The sequence below is a fragment of the Lepisosteus platostomus genome, chromosome 9, assembly GCF_059453375.1.
Source record: "Lepisosteus platostomus isolate fLepPlt1 chromosome 9, fLepPlt1.hap1, whole genome shotgun sequence".
NCBI lineage: Eukaryota > Metazoa > Chordata > Actinopteri > Semionotiformes > Lepisosteidae > Lepisosteus > Lepisosteus platostomus.
Window position 1 is genome coordinate 48,813,719 of NC_142619.1, and position 18,472 is coordinate 48,832,190.

Genomic DNA, 18,472 nt, shown 5'->3' on the forward strand with positions numbered 1-18,472 from the left:
CTGAAGTGTGAAAAGGGCTCTTTTTAAATCTCATCTCACACATACACACTGACAAAGATCGTTTCATGAGATCACAGCCTTCTTGCCTTCTAGGAGAAATTCAATTGTTAATGATCTCTGTGTTCAATATACTTTCTGAATATGACTGGGAAACAACTGCATGTTAGATTACCAGATACATAAACTTTTTTGGTTTCTTTGTTGTACTCTTTAACAGTATTATCTTTCTATTTACTTATATATTATAATACTTTCCAAAATGCTGTTTGTTCACTTCTAAACTTACCAAGCCTTTCTGTTTCAGCTCTTCAATTAGGGCATGAAGGGAACAATCCTCTTCTGATGATGGTTGCACTTCATACAGACTGCAGTAAACTCCATCCAGGAATACTGTGGAATTTAATTAAAGAACACCTAGGTAGGTAGGCTTTATAATTAACACAATGATATTATAATTATAAATATATAATTAGGATATAAATGATTGCATCTAAAACCCATATGGTTGACTAAATGCATACATAAAAATACAGTCCTGAAATCAGTCTACCAGTCTACTTGAGAGAAGATTTCTATACAGATCCAATAGGCAGCCCTTGTATCTTCTAGTTGCATTATATATTTTAGAGAAACACTTTTCATTGTTTAATATCCGTTTTAGAGGGCAGACTCACACTGTACAGAAACCACAACTAAACTGCTGTCTCGCTGTTATTTTGTAGTAGGGTTGGTTCACCATAAGGCATGAATGAAACTAGTTTTTGGAGGGTAGAAAACTTGCCCTCTGGTTTCAAAATAAGTATCTACTTGTCTTTTAGGTTTGTGCCTGACCAATACACTGCCATAATAGGAAGTGTATTTGCATATTCAAACCATGTGATATGCATGTCTGATTTTCATTTCTGAATATAAAAGGTGTTTTATCTGGTATTTTAAATTAACGCCTTTGAGACAGTGTGGAACGATTATAGAAGGACGTTCATAAACAGGTGTGCAGCCAACAAATATATGCTCTCAGATGGTTATGAATGGGCAAAGATAGATGACAACACTCTGGTGAATGTGTGGGACAGAATGCCTAGATAGTTTTTGCAACTGTGGTTGCTAACAAGCATTTTCAGACCAGGTTTATAAAAAACTTATATAACATATAGTCATTTATGCTTATTCTTACTACATGTGTCTTTATGTGAGGCAACTGTTCCAGTGTTTTTGCTGTAATTGTGACTACCAAACATTCCACTGGTACCACAGCTCTCAAAACGTGAACAAATGCTGTTCTTACACATGCTTTAATGTTTGAGTAAAACCATTAATTAGTTACTTCATTCTATAAGGCTAGGAATTTTCTTCCAAATGCAACCTGATAATGACAGAGACACATATCAACCACTTTTGTTATAATTAAGTTTTCTTTCCTCGTTTGTTGTACTCATGCAATGGATTTATTCAACTATTAATAATCCAATTTCTACGATATGTGATTTATAGCACCACTGAACACATGTCCTCCTTTAAAGCAATAAAGCATTACACGTTAAGTGCCAACGAATGTGAAGTAGCACTTCGGTGTATAGAAATTTGACATAAAGCAATCTGCAAAAGACATGTACCCCAAAACTGGTGTGTCTGCAGTTAGGAGCTAAGCAGCTGTACAACAAATCTGTTATATGTTGGTTTAAATTTATTATTTTCTTTAACATTTTCAATAGAAACAGTGTTAGACTTCTAACCAAAAATCGAACAGGTGACATATGCAAAAATGTGGATTTTGGGAAACGTTTACAATTCTCCATTTTTGGATGCCTGCCTTCGGTGTCTGATGAAACAATGGAGAAAACTTCCCGAAAGTGAGTCACAGCCCAGACAGCAGGACATTTCATGAATTCAGCCTGTTTCCTGATTGATTTCCTTTTACCACATTTTTAATTGTCTAATAAAGACAAAGAGGGGGGCTGTGAATTCCTAATAGGGGACATGCATTTCAAAATAAACTAAATTAATAACAGGATTGTTGACTTTACATAATAACTCCCTAATTATAACAGGTGACCAATAATTTACCAAAGCTAGTGTCAGTTTGGGATATATCATTATTAGTACTTACCAGTATCAGTGCCATCAGATTTATGATTTATTTCACAAAAATGATGAGTGATGAAGCATATAAATAAAATGTGTAGTACTTGTAGGTATTACACTATATTACAACAAGACAGGACTCTCTCAAGCAAACATACTGTATAGGACCAAGGAGAAAAGGTTGTCAAGGCAACAGTCAACTTTGGCAGATTCACTCTCTGGCAGAAGTAGCTGAGGTTTTGAGGTACATGACCAAGAATATTATGAAGGATGAGATATTTTCAGATGACAATTATAAAAATGCTTTGTGTAGCTTAAAGCATGTAACAATATAGCACAAAGATGCCAAGTGGCTGCGTGGGGGTTGATGAGCAGAGCTGATAGTCTCTTCATTACACATACTGAAAAGGGAAATGTAATTTTACTTTGGATTAATCTGTAAATTTGTTAATTGAATGTTCGCAAAACAAGGAGTTTGTGTGGTGGTGCTCGCATGTCTCACACCAACTCTTTCGGAAATTTGCTTCAAATATTTTGTGCAGAGTCTCTTGGGAAAACTGAAGGCTAGTGTAGCTCATTACAAAATGAGCTAAATCATGCTTTTCAATTGCATAAGGATTATGTCTATGCAATCACTAGATAACCAGCCTCTGACATCTAAGGCTAATGAATAACTGATATTTTTGCACAAATCAACACAACTGTAAAAGTTTTTTTAACAGTTTCAAATAAAGATTAATCTTAAAGTATCTATGTGTCAAACTGTGCCATACATAATCGTATGTGTTATACATCAATTTGGACATTTGAATTGCACTACAGGTATCTTCCAACTTGCATAACCAAGTTTACAAATTGTTTATCTTCTTAAGAAGCTGCTACCAAAACAAATATAATTTTGTAAACCTTAAGAACATGATTTTTTATAGAAAACACTGCCTCTTTCCTTTTTTAAATGTGTTTAAGTTTTAAACTATGATATTAACTATAATGCTTGTATGCAGCACAAAACATGTTCCTTCAAGTGTAAAAGAAAAACTGGTTCAACAACACTGTAAAACACAGCCCCAGATTCAAAGTGAACTTTTGCAAACAAGTTTTTAGAAACAGTAGCCCAATGTTGTGAGAGTCACATGGTGTACACATATAGACATGCCTATATGTGTGACCATACAGTGAATAATTATGTGCCTATAAGAAGAGCCTTTACTTAACTGGTTCCATTCTTTACCCCTCTGCTCCTACTTTTCTTAATACCACTATCCACAGTCTCCTCTGTGTATTGTAATTATGTTTTATCTTGTGTATTATTTTTATTTATTGTTGTTGTCATTCTGTAAAGCGCTTTCAGAAGCCACCTTTAAAGGCGCTATATAAAATCAAGTTTATTATTATAATTTTTAATTAATTAATTTTAATTGTCTCAATACCTATAGCTGTCATTATGACATGGACTGGCCCTGCAGTAGTTGGTGCTCCTGATTTGTCAAACAACATGCAAGAATTTATCAATGGTGGATAAAAATTTGCTCAAAGCCATACCTGCTTCAAGCTCCAGTTTTGTGACAGCCATATTGTCATTTCTTTACATATTTTTCTTTTATTGAACATAGCGTTAACGTAAAAGTCGACCTGGATAAGGCACTGTGCTAAACAAATACACAGACCTAATTGTAATTGAAAACGGCTGTGGTTAACATTAATTTGACATAGATGTTTTTGTGATTGTGCACGATCGGAAATTTTTACCTTCAGCTGTAATGGAGCTTTCAAAGACTGACTGTGGTAATGTATTCTTCAGATCTGAAATCTTCATAACACTCTGTATTTTCAAAATCTCTGGTCTAGAAAAACAAAGCAACATTTAACCTTTCATTTATTCTTTTAGTATTACACAACCGAATATTAAATGAAAGACATGAAAAAATACAACTAAAATTATACCAGTACACAGTAGCCCTAATTATGTTTCATAAAAACAAACATTAATATTTACAGTGTATCCTTATCTGTATTCAAATGAAGAGGAAATGTTTACTACAGCAGTAATAAAATAAATATTCCTAGTGACTTACAGCTTGATTGGTGTTATTACATCTGAAGCAGATCTCAGTGAGACATGATAAATAAGGGAGTGATTACTGATCTGGATCTTGCCTCTCCATGGGTAGTAATGACAGGCTGCCAATAGAAACCGAGAGATTAGGAATCCTGGAAACAGTGAAAGATTTTGCTACAAAATAACTGAATAAAAATTACTCTTCATCAAATAAAAAGATATCTTACCTGCTTTGTCTTGACTAGCACTACAGATGGAAAAAAAAGAAAACATTTACAAAATTACTCATTAGAAAAACAGCATAAAAACGTAATAAACTAAAAGGAGATACAAACTGATTAATTGTTGAAAGCTGAGTTAGTATCATACCTTTTTTCACTGAACACGGAGACCGTGGGCTTAGATTCACCATACACAAAGCCAACGATGGCAAATGGACACACATGCCGGGGACACATAACTGCAACTCCATTCTTTAGTTCATACATGTAATACTGAAAAGGAACCACAAACAGGTCTTACTGTCCAAAGGCAATGGGGACCCAGTTAGTCTTCAATTTTAATTTATGTTTTCTATGCTTAAACTATGCAGCCTGCAGTTCTAGCACATGCTGTACAGAGGAGGTGTCACTCTGCCAGGAACATAAATCCAGTACATTACAGAACTAACAAAATGACCTTCAAGGAATCATTCCAGGTTTGTTTTGGCAGTGGGAGAGCTGGGTGAAAGCTGGAAGTGGGGCATTTAGTTCAATGCCTCTTTATTTTAAACCCTCCTGCACAAGTCAAAGCACACAATTGTAGGAGCCACAAAAGTGAAGTCTATTCAAATTGAAGGAACTGGTCCAGTATTTGTCACGCAAAATGTGGGGCATATGATTCAGTTTTTAATGATACTTCACCCAGTGCCAGATGTTAGTAAAAATGAAAACTCACCTGAGTACGTTCATAAGCTTGGAAAGAACTTGTTGTTGACGACACGGTCTCAATTAGTTCAGAAACATGACGATCATAACCAGCAGAAGGTTTTGTATACTTCTGGGTATAATTTTCTGTCACTGCTTTTACTCTACCCTGTAAAGATATTCAATCATATCATCTTAATTACACATATACAGTTGTATGCAAAAGTTTGGGCACCCCTGGCCAAATTACATGTTTTGTTGATTTTCTAAGTTAACACAACCTCTGCAGTGAACAAACTTAAACTTGACATATTTCTGCAAATTTTAATGCACAGTTACTATTTATTTGCTGAATTTAATGGATTGAAAAAAATAAAACAAGTCAATGTGGCATGTGAAAAAGTTTGGACACCCTATCAGTCAGTACGTACTGTAGTAACACCCCCTTTGGCAGAAATCACAGCCTCCAAACGTTTCTTGTAGCCAGCTAACAGTCTTTCTATTCTTGCTTTACGTGCAGAACGTAAAAATTGTACTCTTCAGCTACAATCACCAAAGGTACGTTTGAGGCTGAAAAGAGGTTAGATATTACAACAAGGCAATGATCCAAAACATACCTCCAAATCAACCATGAACTACTTCAAGAAAGGAAAGATTAAGGTTTTGGAATGACCTTCACAGTCCCCAGACTTGAATATTATTGAAAATCTGTGGGTAGATCTCAAACATGCAGTGCATGCAAGACAACCTAAGAATATTTCTGAACTAGAAGCGTTCTGCAAAGAAGAGTGGGAACAAATTCATAAAGCAAGAATAGAAAGACTGTTAGCTGACTACTAGAAACATTGATACGGTGCCCAAACTTTTGCACATGCCACGTTTACTGTTTTATTTATTTCAATCTGTTAAAATTCAGCAAATAAAGAGTCATTGTGCATTAAAATCTGCAGAAATATGTCAAGTTTAAGTTTATTCGCTGTAGAGGTTGTTAACTTCTTTTCACTCAGAAAATCAACAAAACATGTAATTTGGCCAGGGGTGCCCAAACTTTTGCATACAACTGTAAGCAAACACCACAACTATAATATACAAAATTTAAACCAACAGGTCCTGGATGAGTTTAATTAAGAATGCTAACACCTCTTAACATTTTACAAAATAGCCTTTAGAAAACAAGTACATTTCATTTTACAAAAGCTATTAAAGGCCACATGAGAGAAATGGCATTTAGTCTTTGAGAAGCTTTACTTGCCGTAACCATAAACTCTACATTAAACAGTAGCAACATTAACATCAATAATAATCATAAGAAACAGAAGAGAAATGGGTAACACTTTATTTGAATGTTGGTGCATAGGGGTTTCATAACCCTCTTGACTGCTAGACAAGACTTTATAATACTTTCTATGATTCAATGCTAAAACAAAATGTAATTTGCACATGTTACTATAAAACATTATATACGTGACTACAACATCTTGTGTAGTAGTTATGAAAGGATTATCAAGGTCATTATGCAGCAGCATTGAAATAAAACATTACCAGTACTATACGTTCTTTTACCTTTGTGACTTTGAAAGCCACAATGCAGCCAGATTTCCCATGGTACCACGGACTGAAGTGCAGACAGTCAGAGTACTTAGAGATGTAAACACCTTCAAAAAGAAAGAGACAATTAGTCCAGCAATAACAACTGGGCAGTATAGAAACATAAAAGACTAATAGTTTGGAGGGCATCAGTATAGATGATAGTTAAAAGGTTATCTCTGGATCAGTCAACCAGCTGGAACTGAAGCAATGGTATAGTACTTCTGCTCTGAAGTAAAAAAAAATGCCTATAAAGAATTTACTGTTGTATTCACCCCTGCTTTGTAACTCCTGTTAATCTGTAAACCCTGCACTACAGATCTGTGATTTACTATTTGATCGAAGTCTTGATCTTCACTAATTCTTTCCTTGGAGAAAGTAGACCAGCCCAATATATACACATTTTTCAATAAACGTAATAAATGCTGTGGCAATTCTTGCGAGAAATCAATTGAAAAAAAGAGTATGTATTGCAGACCATGGATTTGCACTAAACAAATACACTAAAACTTAAAACGGCTGACAATGTATCTGTAGTTACTAACAAATACATGTAAAACAATCACTGTGTTTTGCACACATTTGTTTTTGTTTTATAAGGTCAATCAAATTGCTCTGAACTAACCGTTATTCTGGCAATAAGAGTTCAGTTGCTTTCCTTGAGTTACTCGCATGGCATCAAGATATGTCTAAATATGTCTCGGGTGCATTTTAAAAATATGCATCAAATGCCAGTTACATTTCACAAAAAATGAGACGTATAAAATGCACTAATAAACAACATTAATTAGGAAAAGGATGCATATACATAGGAACACCCTAGATTCTGAGCAAATAAAGTTCTGAACAAACGTGGTCTTTTGTAGGAACAATGTCACACATTTCCTGTTTGACAGATACAAGGCAGTGCTTTATTTTCACTTTCATTTGTGAAAGGAGATCAGTAATGAAAGCAGTAATGAAAAGAGCAGCTTGGTAAGTTGTTTTAATTCAATTCAAAATATGTTTAACACTCACTTATCGTTAAAATATCTGACAGAATAGAAAAGTAAGAGGCAGAAAGTGGGTTAGGTTCATAACTTCTGTAATAAAGATAAATCTACTGTTTTCTCATTGCAATTCCACCATAAAAAGGTTTACCTAGGTGTACTTTGCATAATACAGCACAATAGTGTGGTAATCTATAGTGAACTTCATACAACCTCTTGTTTTCAGACTAGTATTCTGAATATTTATTTTGTGAAATAAAGTATTATTCTTGGTTAACAGTAATTGCTAAGATGTTTTCAGTTTCCTTTTGGAAAAAGGAAGAAAATTAGGCTTGGCTACAGCAGAAATCAAAAACAGGTTTCAGTTTCACTTATAATTATGCAAAGGACAAAATGTGAAACTAAACAGCATGCATTTGTATTAAGGTATTTTGGACTTCTAATTTAACTTTCACCCACTGTTGTTGTCTATATTTTGGAAACTAGAAAGTGTCAGTACATAGACACGATAAAGTGATGAAGTACATTCTTCACAAAAAGTAGTCAGGCCAGCACCTGAATCAGAATAAGAACTTCAAAGCAACAAGGGAATGTAACTTGCATTAAATGGTCGGAGTGCAAAAAGCAGAGAAGCACTGATACAGTAGCTGTGTGTGCATTATGCAGTTTGTTTACAAATGTAACTATACTGGATCTCAACTGCTTTGCAAAGTTACTCAACTTGTTTAAGTTAAGTGAAAAGGGTTTTGGAGACTTATATTCTTCCTGTGAAACATTACATGGTATGATTTTTAAAGCAAGAAGGCAGACATGTCCAGACGAGAATTGTACATCCAGTCAGTTGCCTTTTCTGTTTAAAATATGAATCAAGATATGACAGGCAGATAAATATGATTGGCAGATGTGATGTAAGTGGGATTTGCAAAGTCACACTTTTGCATGATCAAGTCAGGGAACGTACAATCAAGATAACAACTCTGACTATAGAGTCATGCTCTGATCTGATCACGATGGCAGATTAATTTTCCTAGATCACAATGCCTGTGGGCCTGTAGGGTGGCATGTCAGTTAGCACTGCTGCCCCAGATCTCATTCATCCTGCATTCAATTCCACTGCAGAGCCACATCTGTGTGGAGCCTGCAAAGTCTCTCTCTGGGCATGTGAGTTTTCTGCAGGTGATCCAGTTTCCTCCAATAGTCAAAGGCTGTCAAATTGTACCCCACATGCTTGTCTGTGTGTGTGTGAGAGAGAGAGAAACAGCCCTGCAATGAACTGGAATCCCATCTGAGTATCCCATCTTGTGCAAACTGTCTGTTGAGTTAGGCTCTGGCTCACCAAGGGAATTGGTAATCTTATTATTTCTTTGCCAGTATTCAGGTAGTAAGGCATTTAAAGGGAGAGAACTTTCTGGTTGCAACATTGTTTTTCCTACTCTATATCGACCAGATGGGCACATGTGGACTTTCAATACTATACCGTTTTCTAAATTCCATTCCTTTTGCACATGCTTGCCTGGCTAAGTGTATAGATTGTGAATGTCTGCATGTACTACTACTGCAATAACTCCAAACACAAAGGAAACACACGTGAACAAAATAAAAGGGCAAGCAATAATAAGTTAGGAAATCATACCCTTTGAAGGATCCCCAAGTGTGGAGCATGAACTATGTCCGACTTGTAAACCAGTTTTGGAGAGCAGCTTTGCCTTGAAACATTAAACAAAGATAAAATTGAATGACACCACAGAATGCAGCACTAACAACAAAGGAATGCGCCATTGTTGAATTATGCAGTTTACCTCATTCTCATTATCAAACAAGAGAAAACCAAATGACTCTTTCAGCTCTTCATCTTTATATCCCTGTTCCTTCTTTTCTGTCCTGCAGGCATCATACTGTTAACAAGAGTGAGAAAAACATGTAATGTTTGTTAGGTTTGGTAAAACAATATTTGATTTATTCAACCAGATTGGTCAATTGTGAACAAATATATATTTACAATAATAACTTGGAGATCTTCTACATATACAGTTGGGTACTTTGTTTCAAGCATTTTGTACAAGGAAACAATAATTTAAAAATTATAAGTGTATAAAATGATTACCTTCTCCAGAAGGACTTGGTTTTTTATTAGGTATGCAGTGTTGTACAGGAAACAGTTTACAGAGTCTGGATACATGTACGAATTCTGCAGTACAGGCAGAATGACTTGTTCAAAGGTACTTGACCCAGGCAGTACGGATTCCAAGAGACCTAGAGAAGATAAAAAGATACCAGTTACTAGAATATGTCACTGACAATTTGACTTTGTATAAAAAGTTGAATTTTAAACTCAGATTGCAACCAAATAATGAAATGGACAGTTTTGTTTTGAAACAACAGGCTTTTTTTCCCAATTGGGAAATGCTTCATTTACTGTAACTAAAACCCTTCAACTTTTAACATGAACATTTAACATGAAACAGGAACGTACTGAAATTGAGGCAACGTCTGTTTCCAGTTTTCCATTCATTTTCTTCAAGGCAAGACCCTCTTTTTATCAAAACCCTCAAGCTTCAACATTTTAAGCCTCCATGGTAAAGTGGAAAAGCCACTGCCAGCTCTGCTGCTTCCTGCATCACCTAGGGTCCACTTTGAGGGGTACTGCTTTCTCTAACATTTGTGATCCTCTTCACAAGCTCTGCTTCTATCATAGTTGCTATGCGAGTCCAACCTCCTTACGTCTTGGAAATAATCTGCTTCCTAGAGTCACCAAGTACCCTTCTTTCTTCCTCAACCCGTGCTGATGACAACAATTCTCTGTGTCCAATATTTCTCCATTTTGCACATCTGCTGTCCCACTAAGAACTAGAAAGATCTTACAGCACAGCACTCCATGGGTTTTTCTTCATCAGGGAGAAGGAATCTTTACACTAAACTCAAGTACGTAAAGCACACTTCTGCACCAGCATGGTCACAGGTCTCCCAGCAATTGATTTCCATACACTACGCACTATCTCCCTATCCAGCCATATCTCCCGGTTTGCAACGCTTCCAGCAGCTGAATCCACCTTCAGGCCTTTGTCCCTTTTTCAAGCCCAACAATAGGTAAAGCCAGCAATGGAAGACCATCCTCAACATGCCTTGAAAACAAGTAGTGTTGAAAACAAATGCCTTGCTTGCTTTAGTCACTATGCTGTCCTCCATCTGCCTTGGCCCATACCAATGATATTGCCCCTCCTCCACAAGCCTATCCTTCTCTCTCTACCCTCCTGTGCTCCTCGCCAAGTTCACTCCACCCTTTGTCTTTTCTTCTGTTTTACCCTTTTTTTCCCCAATCATCATGTGTATTTCCCATGTGTCTAATGCCCCAGCAATGTCTTCTGTGCTTCATCTCCTTTCCATCCCCATCCTCTTTCTGCTGTCCCATAGGAACCTTCTCTTCCCTGCTGAAGAGGGTGCTGCGTTGGCCACCAAATCTCTTTTCCCTTCCCATGGTCCTCGTCAAGTCCACCCCATTTCTCTTCACCTTCATTTCACTGTCTGTTGTCCTATGGCCTCAGCACTGTCTCCTCTCCTTTACCTATAAGCCTCTTTATCTCAACACGTAGGCCCAGCCTGCTTGACCAATGATGCTCAGCTTGCCCCTGACTGGGCCACAGTTCAGGTCAATGCTGGTCAGACAGCTGAGGAAATGGCCCTCCACCCTCTAACCAGCTTCACTCATAGGCTTGGCTCTCTACGCTAGTGTGCCAGACACCTGCCTACGGCAGAAATGGTTTGCAGCCCAATGTGCTTTGCACAATGCGCTGAGACATTTCCTAATTTAATGATTGGTACCAAATGGTTTATAGGCCTTGGGATACCTTCTTGCTTCACAAGCATCATCATCTATTGCCTTTACTTAGGATTTACAGTTGTGAGAAAAAGTTTGTGAACCCTTTGGAATTATCTGGATTTCTGCATGAATGGCTCCTAAAATGTGATCTGATCTTCTTCTAAGTTATAATAATAAATGAAGACGGTCTTATTTAACAAACAACACACACAACATTTAACATTGTCATATCTTTATTGAACAAATGGTTTAAACAATCAAGGTCAATGATGGAAAAGTATGTGAACCTCTCGGTTAATGACATCTTGAAAAGAGGGTAATTGGAGTCGGGTGTTCCAATCAATTCAGGTGTGGGTTTGATCTGCCCTGCCATATAAAACAAATCACACTATTTTGGTTACCTGCTCTTCACAACAGAATTCTGTTGAAGTGCAATATGGCCCGATCAAAAGAGATTTCAGAGGACCTCAGAAGAAGAGTTGTTAAAGCTCATAAGACTGGAAAGGGTTAAAAAAGGATTTCTAAAGACTTGGGCCTCCATCAGTCCACAGTCAGGCAGATAGTTTACAAATGGAAGAAATTCAGCACTGTTGCTACTCTCCCTAGGAGTGGGCGTCCTACAAAGATCAGTGCAAGGGCAATCCATACAATCCTCATCACAGGTGACAAAGAACCCTAGGGTGACAGCTAAGGATCTGCAGGCAGGCATCTCTTGCACTTGATAACGTCTGTGTTCATGAGTCTACTCTAAGAAAAACACAAAACAAGAGTGGTGTTCATGGGAGGTTACCACGGAGGAAACCACTGCTCTCCAAAAAGACTTTGCTGCCCATCTCAAGTTTGCTAAAGACCACCTGGATGTTCCACAGCACTACTGGAACAATGTTCTGTGGACAGATGAGACAAAGGTTGAACTTTTTGGTAAATGTACACAGAGTTATGTTTGGAGAAAACAAAACACTGCATACTAACACCAAAACCTCATCCCAGCTGTGAAGCATGATAGACGAAGTATAATGGTGTGGGGCTGCTTTGCCACCTCAGGACCTGGACGGCTTGCAATCATTGAGGGACCAAAGAATTCCAAATTGTACCAGGAAATTCTACAGCAGAATGTCAGGGCGTCTGTCTGTGATCTAAAACTCAAAAGAAGTTGGGTCATGCAACATGACAACGATCCAAAACACAGGAGTAAATCAACAACAGAGTGGCTCCAACAGAAGAAATTCCATATCTTAGAATGGCCAAGTCAGAGTCCAGACCTAAATCCTATTGAAATGCTGTGGTGTGATCTGAAGCAGGCCGTTCAACCAAGACATCCCAAAAACATACATTAACTGAAACAGTTTTGTATAGAGGAATGGGCAAAATACCTCCTAACTGCTGTGCAGGTTTGATGAGCAGCTACAGAAAGCATTTGGTTGAGGTTATTGCCAATAAAGGGGGTTCCACTAGTTATTAAATATAAGGGTTCACATACTTTTTCCCCATCAATGGCCTTGATTGTTTAAACCATTTGTTCAATAAAGATACGGCAATGCAAAATGTTGTGTGTGTTGTTTATTAAATAAGATTGTCTTTATTACTATGACTTAGATGAAAATCAGATCACATTTTAGGAGCCATTCATGCAGAAATCCATATACTTCCTAAGAATTCACAAACATTTGCTAACACTGTACTAACAAACATAGGCTGCGGCACCTGTTCCTGCAGCAAGGCAACAGTATCATTTTGCTATAATGACTGCCTTCTGTCTCTCAAGACTTCTACTTTTTCACAGGTGCCACATTACCCACAGGCTATTGGTCTTGTGCATCTTCTCCAATTCCTGGTTTTACAACCTATATCTCATCATCATCACCACCCATCTTAGGTTTCCCCGAGAAGAGCCAAAATCCATCCTCATTCACTCACTCGTATACCCGTAAAACATATTTTAATGAGGGGACTTTAATTCTTTGCACATCACAAACCTTCTCTAACATTTCAACTGATTTTTGATCTGTAACTAATTCTCAATACACGCTGTTCATATTCCCAATTAATCAAAACAGTTTTGCAAACGTACCCTTCGAGAAAACATCTAGTATCTCCCCTGCTGCATACTTCGTCACTTTCTTGGATCAATATTCTCCCGAGCTCCACTCCTGAAATGTACGCTCACTTTTCTTCAATTCAATCCCTGCATTTAGTTTTCTCAAACCTCACTTTTACTATCACCAATTACCCTTATCTCGTCTGACCTACTACTTATCAACAAAACTGGCAGTTAGTGACTTATCACCATTTTCATGAACCACAGACAAAATCAACTTCAATGCTGGATGCATCTGGCCACTGCTCATGTTGCCTTCAATAAATCCTGGTGTCCTGACATTTACTGAGCTTACATCCAACCCAATGAACTGTAAGCAGTTTTCTGCACTAGTGTTATGGGATTCTTATTTGTTCCCCTTCTCCTCCACGATCAAAACTACTCAATAGAGCAACATGTCCAGATCTTCTTATTCTCTTTGATTACTTTGGAAATGTTAATTAACGTTAATAATTCTGACGATCTTTCATTCTCTCTTATACTTTCAATCTGCTAACTATATCTTTGTTTATATAATACCTTTAGATGTCATAACTTTAAAATTCTGGATCACCATTATGGGGTCTCTTTTGGTTCCTGCAGGGTTCCAACCACTTCAACCTTGAACACGATTGGTCATTTTCATCAGGCAAAATAAAGAAATTCTCTATGAGCTACCGACTTTTTCAAGCAGTGACTCAAGAGCTGCTGGACCCTTGACTCACCAACCTTTTTAAACAACCTTTTTTTAAACAGTACCAGTCTATATAGCAAATGCTTGTCAGAAAATTGATGAGGTATCAGCGCTGAGATTTTATTTTTAATCTTTTTGGCTTTGTCAAATCATGATGACCATCTTTCATTGAGAAGTTAGTATAGTCATGTTAGGAGTGAGAGTAATACATTGAACTTCTTCTAATAAATAAACCATTTTGTGCTGTATCTATACGCCTTCTAAGACGGAGAGTCGGACATTTTTATATTTCTGACATCTGACAGATTCTCTCAGTCATCAACCAAGTCTACCCAACCCAAGTCAAATGGTCATCTTCAGAGATGATGTAACAGGGAAATATAAGTCAAGATACAGTTGCATACTTTTCCTAACAGTTGCCATTACACTATTAGTCTTAAATTTCTAAATATACACAACAAAAAGCAAATGGATTGAGATTTTTGTGGATTCATTAATAACCAACCCCATTTTGTGTTCAATAACCATTAAAGATCAATTAACTTCCCAAAATCTAATGAGGTAGATAGATCAAATGGCCTTCCCTTGTTTGTAATGTTTTTAACTTAATCGCTTAACTTCATTGTAATTCTAAAGTCTATTCTGACTCATTTATGTGGAAGCTTAGCCTACTGGAAACAAATTATAGCAATTATTGACAATGATTCCATATTTAATAAACTCTTTAAAACAAAATAACACTCTTATTTTGTCATTTTGGATGGAGATAATAAAGATTTTTACACTGACAACTTTTTAAAGTGTGTTTTAGCAGTCCCGCTATTACATAGTTCATTGTTTATTTACAAAATTCAGATTTATAGCAGCTTGAACACTTAAAATTTACACTAACACATGAAATATGGAGAAATACACAACTACAGTGCTTTACAATACACACATAAAGCACATAAAGCAAAATTATTTCAGATTTATAAAAGAGCAGACGAACTACACAGCTACTACACAACAAATCAGGTGGAGAAGTGAAAAATTATTTCCCTCAACTGAATTAAGAGGAAAACGTGGGTAAACCAGATTAAGAAAGTCCAAGAAGCTAGCACATTTTACAGTACAGTGTCCATAATGGGGCACTGGGATGAAATTTCAGGTCCAGGGATGAGAGAAATTGCACCCCCTACTGGTCCACAAGCACCACTTACAACACCAATATGGTTTTACTTAAATTTCCCATACATGTACCAACCAAGTCGACTCTGGTCTTTGGTCAGACCTCACTCTTAGCTACAGGTTTTTGAATATTGAGCTGTCTTCATAAATAAAATGAGTGTTGAGGCATCGTCCTAACAACAATATACAGTCATAACCACTCACACAATACTGTAAACACACATAGAGCTCTTTAACCTTTAAACACACTCTTTAACCACATTAGTCACCAGATTCTTAATTTCCTACTTCATACCGAACCACGTAAGACACACTGATTATCTCAATATGGTCAATGTTTGCTAAGCATTATTGTATTTTATTAGCTGGGCTTCCGATGCTGTATACTTAATACTGAACAGGGGAAGGACGGCACAATACACGTGCTCTCTAATGTAACGCAGTCCTAAATCTTAACGACGCCACGAAGAAGAAAAAAAAACTAGAAAAAACGGGACTTTTTGGATGCAAGTTAAGACAGAAACATATCTGGTAAAAAAAATAGTTCCATTTGAAACGCCACCTCGTTACTGCATTCAGTCTTTTCTTTATAATACCACAATTAAATCGCTATAACTTGTAAGACAAACGCTATAAGTACGTCAACAGTAATAATAGCAATACGGATGGTTTAGGCCAGATTCTCACCTGCTTCACACGTTGCTGTGTCGTTTTTCTCATTTTCCATGGTACAGAACTTTAGTCTTTTTACTCAACCAGCGAGTCGTTTCCCTTTTCCCCCCTTGAAAAACGACATCGGTCAGTTCGTATGTCTTTTGTGTCAAATAGCATTCCGGAGCTTTCTGAAAACATCACAAAACTCCCGAAGTCGAAAAGTTATTATCTCACTGTAGGCCTGGATTCCTTGTACAATATAACCACATTTGATCGCTTCATCCCAAAGGACTGTCAGTCTAGCTTTCTGCCGAAAAGTATGCAGTAACCAGGAAGAGGTTTAAAGAACGTCCTAAAACCTCCGAGACATTAGCAAGCGATTTCAGGTTTTGGTTTTGTTTCGTTTTTTCAGTCTTTAACCGCAACAGTCAAACAAATCACCGTGCGCGAATATTCCGCAATAAGATTGTTTCCTCTGGCTCCAGGAGATGAAGTTATGAATGCCGCAAAACGAAAAAGAAACAGAAACTTCGGTTTTTACTACGCGTACCCATTTTGTAAGCATACGACAGAGAAGCCTTCCTGCACAAACTGAGCACGTAGTTAAAAAAGGGGTTGTGTTTCCTGGCAGCACAGGATGTAGTTTAAAACAGGGAAGCAGTCACGGCACTGAATAGAAAAGAAATAGCACTCTAAAACGGCGGCGACTGATTAAAAAAAAACACGTATATTCTTATATAATCAAGATGATTCTGCGAAAACGGACGGTTTTGTGAGTTTATACAACGTCTCTTAACATTTATTTCTAATTCGTGCTAAATAAAGCCCAATATTTAACACGTAGCACAAACCAGAACTAACTTTATCGCAAACTTAATAGAACACCGTATGGCTTTCAATTTCTGAATACGTCGTGAAATTTGAAATAAAACCAGATGTTTTTTTTTGTTGTTTTTGTTGCTTTTCAAAAACGTTACGGTGTCGACCACGTGGCGCGGTTAGGACCTATCGCTTAATTTGCACAACTATAAACCCCCCACCTAGCGACTCGCAACATAAACGTTGCTGGGGTACAGTTAAGGCATTGTGTAAACCAGTTTGGAAAGGTTAAAATGACTTACAACCGAACTGGGTTTTTAGATAACCCTCATGTAAAGCAAAACAATTTTGCAAACCATTAGATGAGAATCAGTCCAGATTTCTTATACTTGGTGTTAGGAAAAGCTACTTTTGTCAAAAAATGTGGTACATGACAGTTACAAGTTGTTTGTGTACGAGTTTTACTTTTTAGAATTCACAAGCGTAGGACAAATAATTTTCCATAAAAATCAAATATAGCAAACTCAGTAGTTACTAGTAAAGAAATACATGATCAAATCAAATTACTCCAACTTCATTTTAATAATAAATGGTAACCCTTATGTAAGGAGCTTATAAAAACAATGCAGTGTAGTAGTTTAACCCCAAATGTACAGTAGTCTTTATTTAAATCAGAGTAATTTGAATGCTCTTCTGATCTGAGTAACTGTAACAAATTACAGTCAATATGTTATTTGAATACATAACGCCATTCCTTCCGTTCATACATTTTCAGTAGCTGCTGCATCCTTGGAGTGGCATGGAGCTGAAATCTAATCCATGCGGCAGGACTACCACCGTGGATAGGATACAGTGGAGAGCTACCTCCTACTTCAGAAAGACTTTAAGATGAAGATAATTGTATTGGCCATATACAATTTCTTGTAATAGGAATTTGTCTTTTTTCACATACCCCAACTTGCTCTCCATGAGACACACAGATAGGGAGAGAAGCTTGGGGTCAGAGCGCAGGGTCAGCCATTTATACAGCACCCCTGGAGAAGTTGGGGTTAAGGGCCTCACTCAGGGGCCCAACGGAGTAGGATTCCTCTGCCGGCCGCGGGATATGAACCGGCAACCTTCCACCTACAGGCGCAGATCTATAACCACAGAGCCAGCCATACCATGCCTCTTCTATAACACGGAGCAAACAGTGTGCTGTTGGTAGAGATCACCACGAAAAAAAGCAGTTGGAAAGTGATGTCTGGGCTTCTTTACAGGAGGTGGTTACTATTTAACCACACAAAGTCACCTGTCTGCGAAGAAATTAGAGAAGATGCTCTTTGAACATGAGAGGAAGCCATTTTGCCTACTTAGTTGCTAGTTAATAATTGCTCTGAAGATCTCATCCAGCGAGTGTACAATGTGTACATACAAATCCAAGAAATATAGATGATATTGTACTGTAGTATGCATTGCATCTAAATGTATGTGAAAGTAGGCAGCAGTGTTAGCATGCTTAGGTTGCAAAGGAAGTTTTTAAACATTTGGTCTGGTCTTTTCTTAAACAACCAACTGGATTTATATTTCCCAAACCAATGATTTTTTAGAGGAAGTGCTATATGAAGCAGAACAAATGA

General features: G+C 37.2%; 1 protein-coding gene across 3 annotated transcripts in view; it reads right to left on the reverse strand.

The window, feature by feature from the left end:
- Window positions 1-16,643, reverse strand: part of tasor2 (transcription activation suppressor family member 2) — a 36,720-nt gene extending 20,077 nt beyond the window's left edge. For 2 of the 3 annotated variants that reach the window (XM_088645392.1, XM_088645389.1), the window contains exons 1-11: window positions 16,068-16,641; window positions 9,727-9,875; window positions 9,422-9,517; window positions 9,256-9,328; window positions 6,610-6,701; window positions 5,078-5,215; window positions 4,511-4,635; window positions 4,369-4,388; window positions 4,158-4,263; window positions 3,832-3,926; window positions 287-390 (exon numbers count right to left, since the gene is read on the reverse strand). In XM_088645392.1, the coding sequence (XP_088501518.1) occupies window positions 287-390; window positions 3,832-3,926; window positions 4,158-4,263; window positions 4,369-4,388; window positions 4,511-4,635; window positions 5,078-5,215; window positions 6,610-6,701; window positions 9,256-9,328; window positions 9,422-9,517; window positions 9,727-9,875; window positions 16,068-16,107 (1,038 nt within the window). In that variant the 5' untranslated portion in view covers window positions 16,108-16,641. Of the gene's footprint in view, window positions 1-286; window positions 391-3,831; window positions 3,927-4,157; window positions 4,264-4,368; window positions 4,389-4,510; window positions 4,636-5,077; window positions 5,216-6,609; window positions 6,702-9,255; window positions 9,329-9,421; window positions 9,518-9,726; window positions 9,876-16,067 lie in introns of all 3 variants that reach the window. The other variant, XM_088645391.1, reaches the window with a different exon arrangement.
- Between the last annotated feature and the right edge of the window lie 1,829 nt (window positions 16,644-18,472).